Here is a 24103-nt window from a genome sequence, read left to right as displayed (position 1 = left end):
CCAGATAAACCAGAAACGTTGATGTAAGAGTTGAACACTCCAGATTAACCAGAAACGTTGATGTAAGAGTTGACCACTCCAGATTAGCCAGAAACGTTGATGTAAGAGTTGACCACTCCAGATTAACCACAAACGTTGATGTAAGAGTTGAACACTCCAGATTAACCACAAACGTTGATGTAAGAGTTGACCACTCCAGATTAGCCACAAACGTTGATGTAGAAGTTGAAAGCTCCAGATTAGCCACGAATTGTGATGAAGAAATTCAACTCTCCATATCTGTTACACTTAGATCTTTCTTCACTAAAGTCCTAATGAAGGTTATTTACAAGTTTATGTTTGAACTGAATAATCCTCAAGTGAGAGTAAATAAAAGGTTTAACTGAGTTTTTTAATGTTTGTATGATCCGTGATCACTTTCTGCATACTATACAGTTTCAAATATAAAGCCCAAACTTCCAAACAAGCTGGAGTCGAAGCGTTCTAAAGTTATTCCATCCTAAACAACAACTCAACATCATCTGTTCAACGAGCTACTGGGGTTGAGATTGGGTACCTTCGGTGCTGAGAGGTATTTGATTTGGACCATTTGTCATCAGAGATTCTTTCTCTCCAAGGGGATTGCTACAGCGAGAAACTAGAACAACGCCCGTCGACATCTCTACGTCTGTCTTACTTTCTCTGACTGCCCTTCCTTGGTGAGCACGCTTTCTTCCTAACCCTCGACTGCTGTTTTTGGGAAACATGCTGTTCTCTACTTGAAGCTGGTTATTGAAGTCTTTGGTAGCAGCACAGACGAAAGCTCTGGCGAAACTCTTCTTGAAGTTCTCACTCAGGAAAGCATAGAGGATTGGGTTAACAGCAGAGTTGGCGTAGGACAACCAACCAGCCACTAGGAAGACCAGCATCCCCACGCTACTACCGCTGTTGTCTGGGGGCAGGAAGGACAAGTAGACCTGAGTTACCCAGTATGGCAACCAGCAGATCACGTACACCGTGATAACCGTTAGAACCAAGTAAGTGACCTTTCGGTGTGACCGTTTTTTTTCTTTGGACTTTTTCTTGGGGCCAATGGTTTTTAACCTACAGATGACCAGGAAATAGAAGAGCAAAACGAGGATTAAGGGGATGGCGAAGCCCATTGTAAAGGAGTACAAGACAAAGGCTTTCTGCCCGCCAGCCGTATAATCACTTTCCGGCCACAAGATGGTACAGGTAGTGGCTCTGCTGGACTGCATTATATTAGCATAGATGTAGATGGGGATCATAAGAAGAGCAGATAGCGTCCAGGCTGAGAAACAGACCAGCTTGGCGATAAAGCTCGTCCGGTAGCGTGGAGAAGAGATCGGGTGGCACACGGCCACGTAACGGTCAGCGCTCATTACGGCCAACAGAAGACTACTAGTAAATTGATTAATTGACGTGCTGGTCATGTAAAGTTTGCACATGACCAGTCCAAATGGCCAGTATCCGTAGGCCATAGTTGCAATAAGGAAGGGTAGTCCGATTAAAAACATCTGGTCAGCAAGAGCCAGGTTTAGTAGGTACATATTGGTCACCGTCTGCATTTTAGAGTAGCGTACAACGACGTAGATGACCAAAGAGTTCCCACCCAGACCAACCAGACACACGACTCCATACAAAATCTTTGTTAGCTCGAGAACAAAGCCTGGCAACACCTCTGGAGGACTTGTTTCGTTGGTCAGAGAGCTGTTAATATCATTAAACAAAATCACAGTTTCGTTCAGGCCTTCCGTTTCGTTTGACATTATTAACTTGCTGAAACACAGTAACCTGCGAGTTTCTAACACATTAGAAGCACTGCGACAATAAATAGTGATAACAGATTAATCTGTTGGATTTTTAACTACGCAAGCACTATGATTCTTCTGTGGTAACTTGAAAATGAAACATTACTTCTTTCACGATCTGTCAAAAATAGTTGTTAACTTCTTAAAGATTTTATTAGATGTGCGCGCGTGTGAGTGTGTCTTATCAAAACTTTTTCATTTATACAAACTATAAATAACACGTGTATATCAATTTTGACAGAGGAAGGGTTCAGGATGCAAGAGATATGATTAAATTGAAACAGCAACACATTTCATTGGTCAGCGCACTTTCTACCAGGCTGATATCAATTCTCGTTGGTCAGACTGAGTTGGAGATGTGATCTCATTGGTCGACTATCAGTGACTATTCAGCTCCTATTGGGTATTAGTAAGTTTGGGGTGAAGATTAACACATGATTATCTCCAGGAGTTCAAACTTTGCTTCAAGATCTAAAACAAAAAAAAACAACAACACAAAATCAATCCATTTGGTTTTATACACACACAAAAAGACACAAGAACAACTGACAGAAAATCCAAACATATGCTTTTATTCAGGTGAACATGTAAACAGATAACACATACCTTACTCAAACACATGACTAACAAAATATAATACACCTACCTACCTTACTCAAACACATGACTAACAAAATATAATACACCTACCTACCTTACTCAAACACATGACTAACAAAATAGAATACCCCTACCTACCTTACTCAAACACATGACTAACAAAATAGAATACACCTACCTACCTTTTTCAAACACAAGATTAACAAAATAGAATACACCTACCTACCTTACTCAAACACATGACTAACAAAATAGAAAACCTACCTACCTTACTCAAACACATGACTAACAAAATAGAATACACTTACCTACCTTACTCAAACACATGACTAACAAAATAGAATACACCTACCTACCTTATTCAAACACATGACTAACAAAATAGAAAAACCTACCTACCTTACTCAAACACACACGACTAACAAAATAGAATACACCTACCTACCTTACTCAAACACAAGATTAACAAAATAGAATACACCTACCTACCTTATTCAAACACATGACTAACAAAATAGAAAAACCTACCTACCTTACTCAAACACACGACTAACAAAATGGAATACACCTACCTACCTTACTCAAACATACGACTAACAAAACAAAGACCAGCTCAGTTATCGAAACATGCTACCAAGAAATGGACACGTACTTTTTACATTAACAAAAGCAATGTTAAACGCCATATTTTTGCTATCAAAAATATTGAAAATAAAACCAAACATGGTGTTAATGTAGAAGTGTTAATGAACCAATCTTCCAACATGGTGGTATTAATGTAAAAGTGTTAATGAACCAATATTCTAACATGGTGGTATTAATGTAGAAGTGTTAATGAACCAATCTTCTAACATGGTGGTATTAATGTAGAAGTGTTAATGAACCAATATTCTAACATGGTGGTATTAATGTAGAAGTGTTAATGAACCAATCTTCTAACATGGTGGTATTAATGTAGAAGTGTTAATGAACCAATCTTCTAACATGGTGGTATTAATGTAGAAGTGTTAATGAACCAATCTTCTAACATGGTGGTGTTAATGAACCAATCTTCTAACACGGTGGTATTAATGTAGAAGTGTTAATGAACCAATCTTACGAATATAAAGTTATTTTATCAAAATAATTCTGAAAATTTTCTGGGAGAATCATTTTGGATGAACAACGCCTGTTTAAACCTTGTTTTTTTAAATTCTAATTTAATATTTAATATACTTCTAATCGGTCAGATTACACGAAAAAGAAACACTACTATTACTAAAGTGTATTTTATCCAGATAACTTGTAAGAAAACTAAATTTGGAACTATGGATTTACCTTTCAAGAGAATAGAAACTAAATAATAACAGCCACAAACTGTTGTTTAGGTACGATATGAACGCTGCATTGGTCCAGCCTCTTCACGACACGAGCTTCGATCGTTTCGTATTTCTGACTTTTTACGTTTATCACGTCCGCGTCACTCGCATTTTGTAAAAGAAGTGGATTTTACGAAGCTCGAGTTTAACGCGGAGTGTGGTAATCGTGTACTGTGGTTCATCACCGATTATAACGAATACAAGCAATGTTCTCGGGAACGATTGACGAGAACACTTGTTACGCTTAATTGCGACGATAGAGGGCACTTTAATAAAACTCTAGCTATTCTGTGTAGAGTAATAAAGCTTAGACTTTCGTATAGTTAAAATAATAAAACAAAACAAGTCTTCTTCTTCTTTAAGTCTTTCTTTCTTTATTTTTTTACAGGAGGTTAATTTCTTTAGAAATGGTGCCAAAAAAGAAGAGTAACGAGTCTTGTTAAAGTGGATGTACTTGAAACACAAGTATATTCTTGTGCCCAGGAAGATTAGACAACCAGCATTACAGTTAACTAATAAACCGTCTGAAACAATGAAACAATCCAATAACAATATCGCATATTATGTACTATATATATATATATATTGTGTGCTATATATCTGTGTGAACAGATCATACAACCATTAAAACACTGTAACTAAACATATCGTGAACAAAGTATATAACCATTAAAACACTGTAACTAAACATACCGTGTAAACTGAGTACAGAACCGTTAAAACACTGTAACCAAACACACCGTGTGAACACAGTAGACAACCATTAAAACACTGTAACTAAATATACCGTGAACAAAGTATATAACCATTAAAACACTGTAACTAAATATACCGTGTGAACACAGTAGACAACCGTTAAAACACTGTAACCAAACACACCGTGTGAACACAGTAGACAACCATTAAAACACTGTAACCAAACATACCGTGTGAACAGAGTTCACAACTGTTTAAACACTGTAACCAAACACACCGTGTGAACACAGTAGACAACCATTAAAACACTGTAACCAAACACACCGTGTGAACACAGTAGACAACCATTAAAACACTGTAACTAAACATACCGTGTAAACTGAGTACACAACCGTTAAAACACTGTAACTAAACATACCGTGAACAAAGTATATAACCATTAAAACACTGTAACTAAATATACCGTGTGAACAGAGTACACAACCGTTTAAACACTGTAACTAAATATACCGTGTGAACAGAGTTCACAACCGTTTAAACACTGTAACTAAATATACCGTGTGAACACAGTAGACAACCATTAAAACACTGTAACTAAACAACCCTAAAGAAAAGGGGAGGGTACGATTAAGTGCTATCCTCGAGCTTATCTTAACAGCAGTTTCATAGTAAGTAATCCCATTGTTTCATAGTAAGTAATCCCATTGTTTCATGGTAAGTAATCCCATTGTTTCATGGTAAGTAATCACATTGTTTCATGGTAAGTAATCCCATTGTTTCATGGTAAGTAATCACATTGTTTCATGGTAAGTAATCCCATTGTTTCATGGTAAGTAATCCCATTGAGCACCAACATTTTGCAGCAACTGTTTGAAAAGAAATTTTAGTAGACAGTTTTGATTGTACTCATAAATTTGGTTGATAACGTCTCTTTTAAGACAGTCTTAATGAACAGAGATTCTACATCAAAACAGGCACAATATATATTACTTTATTAACTCATTTAAAGAGAGAACACAATGTTTCACTCTATACTTATTGTGTGTAAATATATTGAAGTATTTCACTAAAACCGGCAAGTTCGTGGAAGTAATTTCCTATGTTTGAGACATTAGGCCTATCAAGACCACCTTCTTTGTCAACTGCAGGAAACTTGATAGGGTTTCTGTTCGACTTCTTTTTACACAAATAAAGACGACGAGTCTAAGGCTGTCGAATGAAGCCTCACAAATGTCCACTTTATACCGTTTTTTTGAATTTGTTTAAATGAAGCAAAATTATTGATTTACGTTTTGTAAACAAAACGTTTACAGGACATGTAACATAGAAACTATTACATTATTTAGTGAATAGATTGCTCTTTCCGAGTATCATGTTCAGATAATCTTACAGAAAATAACTAGAGCAACCTATATTGGTTAAGCTGTACAATAACATCTAATGGATTATTATAAATCACAACCATATAAAATTTCGTCCTCTTATTTGTAAATACTAAATATAAACAGAACGTCTATTATTTGGATATACGATTACAGATAATAATCAAATTCCTTATCCAAAATTATTGCTAAGGAAATTGATGTAACTTCAAATTTATAAACTATATGTTTTGCAATGATTCTTGGATTACGTTTCAATCAGATAGATTTTTCTCTTGCAAGTAAATATATCAGCTTCTGTTTATTCCTATTGGTCAGCAACTGAATGAAGTTGCTATATTTTCATCTTAAGATATACAAACAGATGATAAAGTAAAGTAAAATCAAAAGGCCACAACGAAATATTGTGTACATCGCTAGCCACAAATCTTACCTGCTTTTCGAGAGTAGACGATTAACAATCTTAAAAAGGTTGGGAATAGCAAACTAATCAAATGAGTTATAAGTCATTGAAAACTGGACTGATGAATTTCTAGATGAGTTATAGTCACTGACGACCGGACTGGTATACTATCTAGACGAATTATAAGTAACTGACGACCTGACTGGTATACTATCTAGACGAGTTATAAGTCACTGACTACCGGACTGGTATACTATCTAGACGAGTTATAAGTCACTGACAACTGGACTGGTATACTGTCTAGACGAGTTATAAGTCACTGATAACAGGACTGGTATACTGTCTAGACGAGTTATAAGTCACTGACAACCTGACTGGTATACTATCTAGACGAGTTATAAGTCACTGACAACTGGACTGGTATACTAGTAATTAATAACTAATATATTTTATTAAAGTTTAATATGTGAATGTTGATTCTACAATGTGTACCCTAATAATGATTAATGTTAAGTTTACAACTGATACATTTAGGACTAAGCGTTAAGGAAAAAGGTGGGGAGTTAACGTCAGTAAAACAGGATAGTACAGCTTCTGCTTATCTTTTATCAACAAATAAGAACTAACTTTTGTGATGTCGTGCGATATGAACAGGAAGAGCGTCCATGTATGATTAATGTCCCAATAGAGCAGCTAATGAACTTTTAATCTTCGTTAAATAGTCTACACAGCAAATGTTTTAATCAACTGTTAAAGAACGGACGTTTCAGGTTTGACAAAAACGTAATCATTTCGTACAATGGGAAGTGTGTTACAGACACTCATGTTACCAGATGTTCTACAACTTTATCTGCTGTGTGGAAACAATGGAAAAGGTCAACGTATTCTTATCACATCCCTCCATGTGTGTAAAATCAAGTTAGCGAAACTCACACGAAGAATGAAGACCATTCTCGAACCAACTATTCTGAAAACATCTTATTGTCGAATAAAACTACATGATATGTTACTACCGCCAATCTTTCAAAAAAATGCTGATATAATTTCTGTTGGATCGATACGACGTGGACAGCAACAAAAATAAAGGTGGGATCATTTATAGCAGCTTGCAGTTCTAGGCTTAGTTACACTACGAGGTATTAACCATTATATCCTACACTATATATCATATCTCGAATTTGCAGGAAGTGTACCCAACACTTGACCATGTATTCAACATGAATCTTTACTCTTAATCTCAACCTAAAAAACAAACTAATTTGTGTGATAATATATTTAGCAACTGACAAATTGACACTATTAGCCATAATCCCAAAAGTAGCCCATATTAATCTTATTAACCATAATCCCAAAAGTAGCCCATATTAATCTTATTAACCATAATTCCAAAAGAAGCCCTCTTAGACATACACGACTGTTCATTTTAAGTTTAATACGAGGGTGTTATGTAGTTCATATAGTAGGAACATTAAAGTAAGTAGTGTATAGAAAGTTCTAGATATTATATGATGCAACAATACTCGACTACAGCATCGAGAAAAATTCAGAAGGTTCTAGTAACATGACGTCAATTCACAACAGTATATATATATATATATATATATACAAGTCGAAAAATGATTTTAAAAAAAACGGTAGAGATACACATAGACTGGGTGATCATGAACTTAGCCATAAAGAGTGTATAATGGCGAATTTCAAAGTTTAATAATAGTAAATTGTATTGTAATAACAGAGCAGAGAAGAAGAATTCATCTTGTCAATTGAGTTCTAAGGTAAGTGAACCAGACTGTATGCACTTTTGACGTAAAAGAGAATTATTTAAAGCTCTGGATACAACTGTGGTAACCAACGGGGTAACATAAGTGAATTTATCACTGATTGTATTATGATAACAGTGTAGAGAGGAATAATTCGTCTTGTCAATTGAGTTCTAAGGTAACTGAGTCAGCTAGTGTGAACTTTTGACGGAAAAGATAATCATTTAAACAAGTAGACTATGTGTTATTTGTTATTATTGAAATTTATCGCCAACAAATCACAGACAACTACTGTAAAGAATTGCGGCCCCATCAAACCTGACAAACCCTAATTAACATTATTGGCCATAATCCCAAAAGCAGCCCAAAATAACCTGATTAGCCATAATCCAAAAGAAGAACACCAATAACCACTAAATAAGATTTTTTTTTCATCAGAGAAATTTAGTTCTCCCTTTACTGTTGCCACTAGATGGCGCTAGAGCACAAGATATCCAAAAGAGGTTTTGTTTGTTAAGCACACAGTCACACAATTGACAATTGGTTATCTGTGATATTTGTTGTTGTTGTTGTTGTGTGTGTTATAAGCTTTCAGACTTTGCGTTGAGACATTATGAGTGGGTGGGGTGGAGGCATCCAAAAGAGAAAATAGTGTTGAAACTTAAAAGAACGAGTACATATTTTAAAAATTTAATTGTAAATCACTGATAAATCAATAAAAAAACAACAATCACCCTTTTTCCAGTATTTCCACAACGCAACAGAAAGTTCGGATAATTCTGCCCCCCCCCCCTCCGGCACAACGGTAAGTATGAAGGCCTATAGCGCTATAAATCGGGCGTTGATATTCCATTGTGTAGCTTTGTGCTTATCAAGAAACAAACTGATACTTCTGACTATAGTGTAGGGAAGCCTAGCTTTAACTCGTATGTAATAAGAGGTAGAATAGCAGACTTTAAATGTTTCATTCATTCATTTAGTACACATGAGTACATTTCTTGTAGACCTAAGACCTGAACCGCCTTATCATCTCTACACCAAACGACGTTTGTTCACAAATCTTATCATTTCTCAACCTTTTGCAGATTTCTTTGCTTAAACATTGTTCTTCCACACTAGCTGGCCCGGCATGGCCAGGTGGTCAGAGCGCTCGACTCGCAATCAGAGGGTCGCGGGTTCGAATCCCAGTCCCACCAACCATGCTCGCCCTTTCAGCTGTGGGGGCGTTATAATGTGACAGTCAATCCAACTATTCGTTGGTAAAAGAGTAGCCCAAGAGTTGGCGGTGGGTGGTGATGACTAGCTGCCTTCCCTCTAGTCTTACACTGCTAAATTAGGGACGGCTAGCGCAGATAGCCCTAGTGTAGCTTTGCGCGAAATTCAAAAACAAACAAACCCACACTAGCTAATAAGTCCCAAGTAGCCTTCAAGAAATTACTGTTTATTAAAATTTTAAGGTTTTTCTATATTTTACTTATAATATAATATTCAGTGGCTTGGTGATAAATTCCGTTGTAAATAGCGTATCATTATGCTGAAATAATATTCCAATTAACTCGTATTCATTACTTGATATGATATAGAACTAAAACTAGGAGAATGGGTGTGAGCATACAAAAAAAATAGACATACAGAGGGTTCAGTACGATTTTGAATATGCAAATCAGCAAGTCACGGAACAACCACAGCTGATATATGGTCGCAGTAGAACGTCATATATCAAAATTACATTTTAACATTGTTTGGCGTTAGCAAGTAGTGTGATGCTACCGAGAATCGATCGCATTTGGGAAGAGTAAATAGCAGTCTTTTCCGGGTTAAAATTTTCATACATTCAGATCATAAAGATGTGTTCACATCGGTGATTCATAATTTCCAGAATGGAGGTATCTCTTGTACAGCATTGGAAAGCAAAGTAATGTCGATCAACTTGGAACATCAGAGCCATCCAGAGTGTCCAGTAACATCTAATACAAAATCAGGCATCTTGTAACAGATGAGAATCCACAAACACAAAGGTCGGTGGTAAAAGCCGTTCACATGCCTCAGGTGACTGTAAGCAAAATAATTAAGAAGAATCTTTGTCTGGAAGATCGACTCAGTCACGAGTACATGGGGTGCTTCCCCGACATATTTGTTCAATCGTTGAATATATCAAACGGGTGGATAATGAAACGAGTATTCATGCTATTAAATATGAAGGCATATCACCAGTCTAGTTGTACGGTGCAGCGCCTATAGGTTTTGGTGCAATCGGCTGTTTGAAATGAATGCTGGGAAACCGTCATCTTTTTGCACTAGATAGCTTATGGAAAGCATTAGGGAGGAAAGGTGTGCCTCAGACATGACAGCCTTACAAGGGAGCGTTTTGCAGTGGAAACTACCCTGCGGAGCTATTGTCAAGATGCACGGTCGTCAGACAGAGCACGACTGGACGTGGCAACATGGACTGTAATGACGTTTTAAGCTGAAAAAGCGTTTTATTATAACGTACTAAACCTCTGTAACACAAAGCGACACCTGCTAGATAAAACTTTTATATTCTTTAAAATAACTTATTAAAATAAAACGTTATTTAGTATAAGAATATACTACAATTTAACAAATGTTGTTGAAATGTAGAAAAATATAAGAATTTAAATATAAATGTACTGATTTCAAAACTGTTGTATATTTGGAAATGACCTCAGTTGATTCACAACCAGCTCAAAGTTTATAATTGACGTTAGTTCTGATATTTGAATCGTAAAACTTTCTATAAGTTCTACTGCACTTGATTTAAAAATTCACTTGGTTTCAGTCTTTCTTTTTATTAGGTGTATGTGGGAAGTAACGAGACTTGTCCCTCACGAAAGCAACTTAATAGAAATAAAAGCGCCTAAAACCATCATAAACGGAATAAGTTTTATACAAAAGGTGTGCGCCATTTTGGATTTCACTTCGTTGTAACTTCGGCAATGCCGAACGATTCCGTAAAAATATAGGAAATATTCAATACATTAAAAGCCACTATTCAATGAAATTTAGGTGAAAAAAATAAGTTACTAGGTATGTATATTAACTTAAATAGGATTATCGCCATGTTTAAAAATTTCTAACTAAAATTATTTAGATAAATCTCTCCGATAACATTGCCATGACAACAAAAAGTAGCATAGTTTCAACAGTTCGATTAGGCCTACGCCTTCGCTCTTGACTAGTTCGGATGAACAACTCAAATATTAAAAAGTGCACTGTATTCGTCATTAGGCGGCTCTGCGTACATTATCATTTTATTATACGTACGGAAACATTGTTAGGACTAAAGTTATCTTGTATACTGCAAGATGACGGGGACTATTTTCTTGTTCTTCTAAATACCATTGCGCAACTAATCTACTGTTTGTCCTGATATTTACAAGAAGAATGAACCACGAGGTACTTTATCAGATTACTTGGTGTGAGCTTTTTTTTCTAAAGTGACGCCGGTCAGGGAATAAAACGTCACGTTCAAATTGACCTGTATTAAGCCAAGGCTCCAAAAGTCTTGTCAACACGACGCAACAATCTTACGTTTTAGATTTCCAGTGACACTAAAGTGTCACCGCTTCAGCTCTTGAAAAGAGTGAGGGAAGCACAAGTGGACATGAGTTACCATAGTGTCACCACTTACACAATATCGTTATTATCTTTAATAATTGTTCGTAGCTTGTCTGTTGCTGTTCGGATTTCACAAGAAATACTGGAATTATCAAAAACATTAAGAAAATTTAAAGATAGAACTCTTAGTAACTGGTCTAAGGTGTTGCAAATATGATTTATATTTTATTATTTCAATTAAAACATTTCCTTAGCTATAGAAAAGGTGAAAAACAAACAAAAAAATTCAAACCCAAAGGTTTATAATTAATAGAAAAGACACTTGTAAGGCAGGCTTGAAATACATAATAAATCGGAAACAATAGTTATGAACAACACAACCACATAAGTGACAAATAACAACATATTTAATGAACGTTTCCGAACACACGAACGTTTCTTCAGTAAATTCCTATGGTAACTATAAAATTGTAATTGCAATACTCCTAACTCTAGGAGTGTTACGATGTAATGAAGGTTTATACTCCTAACTCTAGGAGTGTTACAATATAATGAAGGTTTATACTCCTAACTACAGGAGTGTTACGATGTAATGAAGGTTTATACTCCTAACTCTAGGAGTTTTACAATATAATGAAAGTTTATACTCCCAACTACAGGAGTGTTACAATGTAATGAAGGTTTATACCCCTAACTACAGGAGTGTTACAATATAATGAAGGTTTATACACCTAACTCTTGGAGTGTTACGATGTAATGAAGGTTTATACTCCTAACTATAGGAGTGTTACGATGTAATAAAGGTTAATACTCCTAACTATTGGAGTGTTACGATGTAATGAAGGTTTATACTCCTAACTATAGGAGTGTTACGATGTAATGAAGGTTTTTACTCCTAACTATTGGAGTGTTACGATGTAATGAAGGTTTATACACCTAACTATTGGAGTGTAACGATGTAATGAAGGTTTATACTCCTAACTATTGGAGTGTTACGATGTAATGAAGGTTTATACTCCTAACTATTGGAGTGTTACGATGTAATGAAGGTTTATACTCCTAACTATAGGAGTGTTACGATGTAATGAAGGTTAATACTTCTAACTCTAAGAGTGTAACGATGTAATGAAGGTTTATACTCCTAACTCTAAAAGTGTTACGATGTAATGAAGGTTTATACTCCTAACTCTAAAAGTGTTACGATGTAATGAAGGTTTATACTCCTAACTCTAAGAGTGTTACGATGTAACTTGATAACGTCACACCTATTTTTCGGTTAATAAAAACATTTTTTGTTTTACATCCTATTGTGGAACTTCACGAATTAGAGAAACGTGCAGAAAACAGAATGTCATCTAGATAAATCATAACAACTAATACCATTTCAATTTACTTGTATGAGCAATAACGAGCTTATTCTGTGATTTCAATTTACTTGTATGAGCAATAACGAGCTTATTCTGTGATTTCAATTTACTTGTATGAGCAATAACGAGCTTATTCTGTGATTTCAATTTACTTGTACGAGCAATAACGAGCTTATTCTGTGATTTCAATTTACTTGTATGAGCAATAACGAGCTTATTCTGTGATTTCAATTTACTTGTATGAGCAATAACGAGCTTATTCTGTGAACGTGTTTGTCGAGCAGACCTTTTAGATAAATCATAACAACTAATACCATTTCAATTTACTTGTATGAGCAATAACGAGCTTATTCTGTGATTTCAATTCACTTGTATGAGCAATAACGAGCTTATTCTGTGAACGTGTTTGTCGAGCAGACCTTTTGTTTCGTTTCGCACACGAGTGGAGACACAGATTTTGTTACCTAATATTTATGATGAAGTTTCTCAAACCATGTACAATGAAGATGCTGAAGCTGAAGAGTAAAGACTTGAGAAAACCAGCTCTGTGTTAGAGAGTAGCTTGCTGTTTACCAGGGACAACTGAATATATCTAATTTTAATTTTAACCGACATTAACGTTTCTTTACAAAAATTTCCATTATTCGGCCAAGGACGAGTCAGGCGCAGAAAAATATTATAAAAAAGCAATGAAGGGAGAAAGGATTTTTGTAAACTAGCTTCGTTTAAAGTTGTAAAAAATAATTTAAATTGATCCAAAATTACTGAATGAATTGAAGATTATACAGAAATGAAAATTTTATGAGGTAATTTTACAAAATACACGTTTTGATAAATCTTAAGGAAATTATATATACACATGTATAAAGGCTCTTAGTAAACCTTAAGGTCACGTGACAAATTGTCTAAACATCAGTAAGATGAGAAAAAAATACGACTATTCAACGCTTCCAGAGGTTAAACTAAAATTTTTAACACAATATGTAAAACTATGGTTTACCTTTGTCTACGTCCCTTCGTTTTCAGGAGTTTTTACCTCACTGTTGTCAACTTTCTGTAACGGTCTTGAGGAGACATTAAATTTAACTAAAGACCAAGTTATAAAACTTAGTTCCATTATAAACCGAATAATCACAATCAAAATAATAATCACGAGTGTAATGAAATAACACCCAAGTTACAGTGGTATGTATATATTACCATAACCACACCTGCACAGAGATAACGCCCAAGTTACAGTGGTATGTGTATGTTACCACAACTACACCTGTACAGAGACAACACCCAGGTTACAGTGGTATGTGTATATTACCACAACCGCACCTGTACAGAGATAACGCCCAAGTTACAGTGGTATGTGTATGTTACCACAACCACACCTGCACAGAGATAACGCCCAAGTTACAGTGGTATGTGTATATTACCACAACTACACCTGTACAGAGACAACACCCAGGTTACAGTGGTATGTGTATATTACCACAACCGCACCTGTACAGAGATAACGCCCAAGTTACAGTGGTATGTGTATATTACCACAACCACACCTGTACAGAGATAACGCCCAAGTTATAGTGGTTTGTTTATGTTACCACAACCACACCTGTACAGAGACAACACCCAGGTTACAGTGGTATGTGTATATTACCATAACCGCACCTGTACAGAGATAACGCCCAAGTTACAGTGGTATGTGTATAGTACAGGTGTGGTTGTGGTAACATAAACAAACCACTATAACTTGGGCGTTATCTCTGTACAGGTGTGGTTGTGGTAATATACACATACCATTGTAACTTGGGCGTTATCTCTGTACAGGTGTGGTTGTGGTAAAAAGATAACGCCCAAGTTATAGTGGTTTGTTTATGTTACCACAACCACACCTGTACAGAGACAACGCTCAAGTTACAGTGGTATGTGTATATCTTTTGAATGAACTTTACCGAATTCATAACAAGAATTTCGATAACCTGACATTCCTCGTAAAGATTGGTCTTCTCTTTCAGGAATGAATTTTATGCAAATACTGAATGGCCAGTTTTCTCATTTTATTTCAAGTTCCTACAAACACGTTTGTGACTTACGTTTAGGTTCATATGAACAGGTTTATGGCTATAAACAATAGAGCAGTATAAAGTCGAAATAAACACGATTCTTTATTATATAATTTCTTAACTTTGATAAAGTTTCTTTGGATTCTTTAAAAGGTCATTCTGATAAACTACGAAGAGATTTTATAAAGTATAACAAGAAGTTTGTTTGTAAGCTTTAAGCGATACTACAAATCCCTGAAACTCTCTTATTATGATACTTGATAACTTGCTTGATGACTGTTAGTGGTCTCAGAAACCCGGATGTTACAAGTGAAACTTCGTTCAGCATGTCTGGTTTCGTTAGACTTGAAAGAAAAAAGACGAAAGTACACTTCGTTAAGTATTGTAACGATTTCTATTGTTGACCCGGGTTATTCGGTATAAAGAAGAACACAAAGTGAAGTCCACGTAATGACAGCGAAAGTGTTTTATTTATTCGACTACAATTTTATAACTTTGCTTAAGTAACTTTCGCTGTACTAAAGCAGACACAACAACTACACTTACTAATTTTCTCTCAGACGTGATGCACTTTCTGGTATCTGTAATACTTGTTTGAAACATAAGCCCTATATTCATAAAACTAAAGTGACAAACGAAATAATTAACGAAAAAGTTAAATAAGTAATTATTCCACTACTGTAACAGACATGATAATTAATCAATAATCTACTCTAGCGTTTCACGGCGTTTAAAGTGTTTCCTAAACTTCCAAGAAAATTCTATAATTTGACTTCAAAACTCTCTCTAACTACCTAATACAAACATCAAAGTTTTTAAAAACATAGCCTACAGCAAGATGTTTATTCACAACCCTCTTTTTTTTTTTAAAGTAGGAATTAGGTTTACGTATTTATCTTTTGTCTGTCACTGTACATTAAGTCCTTGAACCAGGACTTCAGTTGAATAGTGTTTAAGTGACAACTTAAGTGTTTCATTATTACTCACATTCTTATTAGTTTACTAAAAATGCCGATATTTTTCTTAGAATTAATTTCGTTAAGTAAGAGATTAAGAATCAAGCTTTTCGCGAAACATTTTTAAAATGAGTTGTTCGCTGCAGGTGATCCAGTTTGCTTTCGGCTAAGTGTCTGTTTTGATTTGATTGGCTCAAGAACGAAGTTTTCGTTTATGTAAGTAAACTAGAAACTCGAAAAGTCTTTCACATTCCAATCACTTCAGCAAGTTTTATTACTTGAAAGTTTTTAAGAGATAAAGTTTCTAATAAAACATAGTTTTATTACTAAAAAATCTCAGATCCAGCTAGGGCAATAATCTAACAATTACTTTGTGTTAAACTACGCATCAAGTGATTTTGTCAACTGATTAGGCCTAATACCGAGCTGATGTTTATGCTGTGGGGTACATCCAATAATTTTTCACATAAAATGGGCTAAGCCGCTTAATTAATCAACAATGTGGCTATACGAGTAATGTGAGCGACTAAGTCAACAACCTATTCCATTACCTTGTTAGTTACACAACGATTTCAGTTACTAGTTTGTTATAGCCTGGCCCTCTAATGTTGTATCCTTTCGTGTTGTTGTGCTATAAAAAAATCAATCTCTATTTTACCTTGCGAAAGATACGGCAGGATTATATGAGGCTGTTAAATAAGAAAGGCCATTTTTTTGGTACTACTACTATAGTTTTGTCGTTTCTCACATCACCAAGGTAACGAAGAAAATACAACACAAATGTTCAGCTGAAAGTCATAGAAAATACAACAAATGTGAAGTCATGGAAAATACAACACAGATGTTCAGCTGTATTTTCCATGACTTTCAACACAATGTTCAGCTGTATTTTCCATGACTTTCAACACAGATGTTCAGCTGAAAGTCATGGAAAATACAACAAATGTTCAACTGAAAGTCATGGAAAATGACCAGGTCAGAAACCCCATGGCTCAGGCATAACCATCTCTAAGTTACACCTGGGGCAACCAGTCAGCAGCACTCGCAGTCTAGTGGGCTACTCTTATCTAAGGAAATTAACTGTCACAAATATAACGTTCCCAGAAATGGAAGTGTAGGGGTGTTCAGCAGTATATCGCGGCTCGAACCTAGGAGCTAACGACTTGGAGTTCGCACGCTAACTATTAGGCCACGCCGGGTCTTGAACTGTGATGAAGAAGTATTTGTTTTATATAGTGACGTCAAATATACTAGTAATAATGATGAATTTGTTTCAGACTGATGTGGAAGTGACATCTGTAATTATCAATGAAAAAGTACTGAAAACAGAAAGTTGACTTATTTAATCTTTCTGTCAACATATCAACAAAACTTCTGCTTGATTGTAAAGGGTTTAAATACAAAAAAAAAGTTCAAGATGCTCTCAGTGGATCAGCGATAATACTGATGGCTTATAACTCTAAAAAATAGGGTTTTAATAACACAGCACAGATAACCCATTGTGTAGCTTTGGGCTTAACAACAAACAAACAAAGAGTAAGATACAACGAAACCTGGTCCATTCTTCTGTCTAGAGTGAAGGAGGTGAAGAACGTACCACAGACACTAAAACCCGGTCCATTCTTCTGTTTGGAGTGTAGGAGGTGAAGGACTCGCCACAGACACTAAAACCTGGTCCATTATTCTGTTTGGGATGTAGGAGGTGAAGGACTCACCACAGACACTAAAACCTGGTCCATTCTTCTGTTTGGAGTGTAGGAGGTGATGGACTCACCACAGACACTAAAACCTGGCCCATTCTTCTGTTTGGAGTGTAGGAGGTGAAGGACTCGCCACAGACACTAAAACCTGGTCCATTATTCTGTTTGGAGTGTAGGAGGTGAAGGATTCACCACAGACACTAAAACCTGGTCCATTATTCTGTTTGGAGTGTAGGACTCACCACAGACACTAAAACCTGGTCCATTCTTCTGTCTAGAATGAAGGAAGTGAAGGACTGACCACAGACATTAAAACCTGGTCCATTCTTCTGTCTAGAGTGAAGAACTTGCCACGGGCACTATAACCTGGTCCATTCTTCTGTCTAGAGTGAAGGAAGTGAAGGACTCTCCACAGACATTAAAACCTGGTCCATTCTTCTGTTTAGAGTGAGGAACTTGCCACAGACACTAAAACATGGTTCACTCCTCTGTCTGAAGTGTAGGAGGTGAAAGTTTTGCCACAAAATACCGTAGAGACTTATGCTAAATATATTAGTATCGCCATACTCTATATTGAATGTTTATGACTACTGTAAATAAAGTCCAGTATATACCTTTTTAAATAAAGTGGTGCCGACACATTATACGTTGAATGTTAATGGCCATTAACATTCAACATAGAGTGTGTCGGTACCAGTTTATTTAGAAGGCTTTATTTATAGCAGTGTGTCGGTACCAGTTTATTTAGAAGGCTTTATTTACAGCAGTTCTATGTTGAATGTTAATGGCTGCTGTAAATAATATGCAGTAATTACCTTGACTTTTATGCCCTCGAAACTTGAGACGAGGGATATAGGCTTCGCTAATAATTCAACTTACAGCATAACCATTAAGCCTGAAGATGTTTTATTAGCGGTCTGCTGACAATCGACGTTGTTACCGTGGTAACAGGAATGACGTCACGCTAGAAATGATTATTCCTTTACAAACTCATTAATTTAATACCGCTTTACTTTACAGAATGCTGTCGAAGTTTGATCACACGGTAGGATAGACAAATCCAGGGATAATGAGTCCGCTAAGTGTCGTCTTAAAGTCACTAATTTTATTATAACAATATTCTGCTGTCACGGCCATAGTTTAATATTTCACAATTGCATTATCTGTTGGATATTATTGGATTTTCTATAATATATATTCGAAAAATGATAATAGTGAAGGACAAAAAAGAGGCTGTGAAGGTGTTATATAATATCTACAGCAAAATTAAGCTGTAATTAGATAATGCATAAGCGGCCCCTGAAAGAAAAAACAAACAAAAAACTTGTAGTTACTTAAACAAACATGCTTGTCAATGTACTCTGATAGTTTCACATACACCCGCCAGGTGTTCAGGGCGGAAGTCTGTGATTATTAGATTTTAAGCTCTAAAATAATTTTGTTTCAGCGTGATTACGGTCGTTATAAGATACCGAATTCTCTCTTCTTTTTTTTTGTACATTTGCTTTTAGTGTTTTATGCTCTTTGAAAATGTTTCCATAAAAGTAGAATCGAAAATTATGAAGACTTTAGAACTCAAAAGTATGAGTAAAAAAAGTTATCAGATCGCGGTAAAAAAACTATGTAGGATAGGATAGGGTGGGGGATGAGGGACAGTATGGAAAAGTATGAGTAAAAAAAAGTTATCAGATCGTGGTAAGAAAACTATGTAGGATAGGATAGGGTGGGGGATGAGGGACAGTATGGAAAAGTATGAGTAAAAAAAAGTTATCAGATCGTGGTAAGAAAACTATGTAGGATAAGACAGGGGTGAGTAAAAAAAAAGACAAAGACCTGACTGACCAGTCAACTCTCGCAGTAGACTGGCCACTTGAAAAACTTTGTCCGGCTTAGTTTACGACTAAGTTAGTTCCATTTCGTTATGTTACGGGCATGTGTCTTCTCTGTTTTATATCTTTCGTCGAATTCATTCATTTCTTTCCAGTTTGCTTGAAGCTAAATTAGAATATCTACTTTCTCCTCATTGCTTATCTTTTTATCTTGATATTTTTTTCTCTAACAGTTTAACTAGCGGGTATTTTCTCTGTTGGTTGATGTGCATTTACTCTAGTGGTTGACGTAAATTTTCTCTGATGATTGATATGTATATTATTTGGTGGTTGACGTACGTATTCTCTGGTACTTTACGTGTATTCACTTTGGTGATTGATGTATATTTTCTCTGATGGTTGATGTGCATTTATTCCAGTGTTTCTCTTTATTTATTACAGATTTTGAGGCGAATTTCTTGCATGAAATACTCTCAAGAATTATTAAACTAAATACAACTCTGTACATTGAAGATGGACTGATGTAGTTGGACTACCATAGATGGATTGTTGTAGTTGAACTACCGTAAGTTAGTTGTTCTTGTTGGACTACCGTAGAAGGACTGTTGTAGTTGAACTTCCGTAGATGGACTGTTGTAGTTGGACTACCGTAGAAGGACTGATGTAGTTGAACTACCGTAGATGACTGTTATAGTTGGACTACCGTAGATGGACTGTTGTAGTTGGACTACCGTAGATTGACTGTTGTAGTTGGACTACCGTAGATGGACTGTTGTAATTGGACTACCGTAGATGAACTGTTCTGGTTGGACTACCGTAGATGGACTGTTGTAGTTGGACTACAGTAGTTTGACTGTTGTAGTCGAACTACCGTAGATGGACTGTTGTAATTGGACTACCGTAGTTTGTCTGTTGTAGTTGAACTACGGTAGATGGACTGTTATTGTTAGACTACTGTAGATTGACTGTTGTAGTTGGACTACCTTAAATTGACTGTTGTAGTTGGACTACCGTAGCTGGACTATTGTAGTTGAACTACCGTAGATTGACTGTTGTAGTTGGACTACCGTAGTTTGTCTGTTGTAGTTGGACTACAGTAGTTTGACTGTTGTAGTTGAACTACCGTAGATGGACTGTTGTAATTGGACTACCGTAGATGGACTGTTGTAGTTGAACTACCGTAGATTGACTGTTATAGTTGGACTACCTTAAATTGACTGTTGTAGTTGGACTACCGTAGATTGACTGTTGTAGTTGGACTACCGTAGTTTGTCTGTTGTAATTGGACTACCGTAGTTCGACTGTTGTAGTTGAACTACGCTACATTGACTGTTGTAGTTGGACTACCGTAGTTTGTCTGTTGTAATTGGACTACCGTAGTTTGACTGTTGTAGTTGGACTACCGTAGATGGACTGTTGTAGTTGGACTACCGTAAATTGACTGTTGTATTTGAACTAACGTAGATGGACTAGTGTTCATAACAAGTTTCTTTGGCGTTAACGGTGTTTCTTTAATAATATTAGAATTATCATGTTAGAAACATACTAGAAGGGTAAAACAATGAGAGACTTTTTTCTGTAATCGTGGGATATCTGTTCTGTTTTGATATGAGAGACTTTTTTCTGTAATCGTGGGATATCTGTTCTGTTTTGATATGAGAGACTTTTTTCTGTAATCGAATGATATCTGTTCTGTTTTGATATGAGAGACTTTTTTCTGTAATCGAATGATATCTGTTCTGTTTTGATATGAGAGACTTTTTTCTGTAATCGAATGATATCTGTTCTGTTTTGATATGAGAGACTTTTTTCTGTAATCGTGGGATATCTGTTCTGTTTTGAAAAGGGAAGCCGTTATGATAAAAGCTATTACATGCGAATTTTTTTTGAAGGCTGATGATGATAGAAATCAAGCTGTTTCTGGCTTTCTTTACTGGCGAGATTTTATATAATTTCATGCATTTGCAGGATACCTGATTTTTCATTTTTGTCTTTCATGGCTGATGAGACTTTGATGCTCTTTCGATTTGTATTCTCGTCTTTCACCAATACAAATCTCTGGGTTCTAATCATTAGGGACAATTACAGCTTTATAACCCTCTTTCATCTTATGCAACATTTTCCTGGGAGTCTGGTGACCTATTTTGGAAGGAGAACAACGGCGATAGATCTAACTTACACAACGTACAATTACGACGTGAAACTTATCAAAATAAAAACTGATTACCAATTAAACTCGGCACCTAACCAAATACCAACCATTATACAAAGTATGCTGTTAGGTTTCGATAGATGATATTAATAGTAGGACATTTCTTATTGATCTCACCACTTCAAAGTCCACAACACGCTTGGAATTCTGGGTACACGAGACGTTTGTCTTCCCTAGTTTCGTTTTTATGTTATGCCGCTATTCACGCCATGTGCACCTCAAGAATCGAACCTGGGATTTTAATGTTACAAGATAGTCGGAAATAGTTTGTAATGAAGTGGCTGAAGTCGACGAAATAAAGCCAGTTTATAGCTTCATCGTTATGCAGAAATTCGACAATAGAAACAGCTTCTTTATATCGTAATACTATAATCCGATTAATATCATTTTAAGAAAGGTCACTAGAAGACACGCGATTTAGCACAGACGCGATGAGGTTGTTGACCCTCGTGCTGGAACATTTCCTTAAAAATCAACCAATCAGAAGAATTCGTACTTGTTCGACTTGTGACGTCTGCCCTTATTACCTTCTCATTAGATTTACTCGGCTTTGTTGTTGTTATGAATTTTTGCGCAAAGCTAAGCCTGTGCGAGCCGTTCCTAATTCTGGATTGATATATTAGAAAGAAGTCAACAGCCCCACCAAGAGTTCTTCTTGTCTCACCGACTGGAGTATACCACACCCCACGGTCCAAGAGCACAAATCAATTATACCCAATGGTAGGATTTGACCATTACTGTCATAGAACAACCGATGTACCAAATTTTTGCGTCCACCAGATGCAAACCGCTTCTCGGATTCACAGTCCGGTCATGCAAAGGACTTGCCCACGCCCGATCCATCAGCTATATTACCAAATCGTGTTATTGTATACCTCTTGGACCATTTTCTTTTTAAATGTTACTTACTGACCAGTCGTAAGTCAGTGAACGTCCTAATAACTGCCCTTCATGTATTTCGTTTTTGTTTTATTACTTGGGGGGAGGAGCAGTTCTTATGTTGACAAGATTTTGTAAGCTCCGTACTGTAATAACACGGACAAGATTTTGTAAGCTCCGTACTGTAATAACACGGACAAGATTTTGTAAGCTCCGTACTGTAATAACACGGACAAGATTTTGTAAACTCCGTATCGTAATAATATAGACACGATTTTGTAAGCTCCGTTCTGTAACAACGTGGACAAGATTTTTGTAAGCTGCGTACTGTAATAACATGGACAAGATTTTGTAAACTCCGTATCGTAATAATATAGACACGATTTTGTAAGCTCCGTATTGTAACAACGTGGACAAGCTTTTTGTAAGCTCCGTACTGTAATAACATGGACAAGATTTTTGTACGCTTCGTACTGTAATAACATGGACAAGATTTTGTTAGCTCCGATCTGTAATAACATGAACAATATTTTATAAACTTCGTACTGTAATAAACATGTTTTAAAGAAATGAAAGTTCACCAGGTGACATTCTCGACATAAGTTTAGCGGATCTTAGTGAATTACTCATGCTAGTTTTACCAAGTAGTTTACTTGTTAGGTAGGAAGTACAGTCGGTAAGTAAGGGGTTACTTAGTGTAATAATGTTTCTTAGAATAACTCCAGTATTCAACTTTAACTCAACTATTTTTGTCTCTCTGTTTTTGTTTTTTACCAAAGATGGTAACCCTCTGGTCTGATTCTCTTGCGAACCATTTTTACGAACACTTGGGAAATATATCAACTAACAAATTCGCGACTGAACCAGCTCATCCAATGAATCAGTTCATGACTGAACCAGCTCATCCAGTGAGTCAGTTCATGACAAAACCAGCTCATCCAATGAGTCAATTCATGACTGAACCAGCTCATTCAGTAAGTCAGTTCATGACTACCATTTCAGGCAGTGTATCAGTTCGTGACTGAATCACCTCAGACAAGGTGACAGTTCATGACTAAACAAGCCCAGACAGCATGTTAATAAAGTATAGTTGTACCACGGTACCGGCTGTTTATAGTTACCGGTTTTGTAAAGTATAGTTGTACCACAGTATCGGCTGGTTATAGTTACCAGTTTTGTAAAGTATAGTTGTACACGGTATCGGCTGGTTATAGTTACCGGTTTTGTAAAGTATAGTTGTACCACGGTATCGGCTGGTTATAGTTACCGGTTTTGTAAAGTATAGTTGTCGAACAGTACCGGCTGGTTATAGTTACCGGTTTTGTAAAGTATAGATGTACCACAGTACCGGCTGGTTATAGTTACCGGTTTTGTAAAGTATAGATGTACCACAGTACCGGCTGGGTTTAGTTACCGGGTTTGTAAAGTATAGTTGTACCACAGTACCGGCTGGTTATAGTTACCGGTTTTGTAAAGTATAGTTGTACCACAGTATCGGCTGGTTATAGTTACCGGTT

The 24103-nt window shown here is 36.2% G+C and overlaps 1 protein-coding gene across 1 annotated transcript in view; it reads right to left on the bottom strand.

The window, feature by feature from the left end:
* Positions 1-344: 344 nt before the first annotated feature.
* Positions 345-24103, bottom strand: part of LOC106474100 (somatostatin receptor type 5-like) — a 27495-nt gene continuing 3736 nt past the window's right edge. Inside the window, exon 2 of the mRNA XM_013934792.2 lies at positions 345-2282. Within this exon, the coding sequence (XP_013790246.1) occupies positions 534-1769 (1236 nt within the window). The 5' untranslated portion in view covers positions 1770-2282 and the 3' untranslated portion in view covers positions 345-533. The remainder of the gene's footprint in view (positions 2283-24103) is intronic.

The sequence above is a fragment of the Limulus polyphemus genome, unplaced genomic scaffold, assembly GCF_000517525.1.
Source record: "Limulus polyphemus unplaced genomic scaffold, Limulus_polyphemus-2.1.2 Scaffold6819, whole genome shotgun sequence".
In the NCBI taxonomy this organism is placed as follows: Eukaryota; Metazoa; Arthropoda; class Merostomata; order Xiphosura; family Limulidae; genus Limulus; species Limulus polyphemus.
The sequence above is the reverse complement of the archived record's forward strand: the minus strand, read 5'-3'. Positions and strand labels throughout refer to the sequence as shown.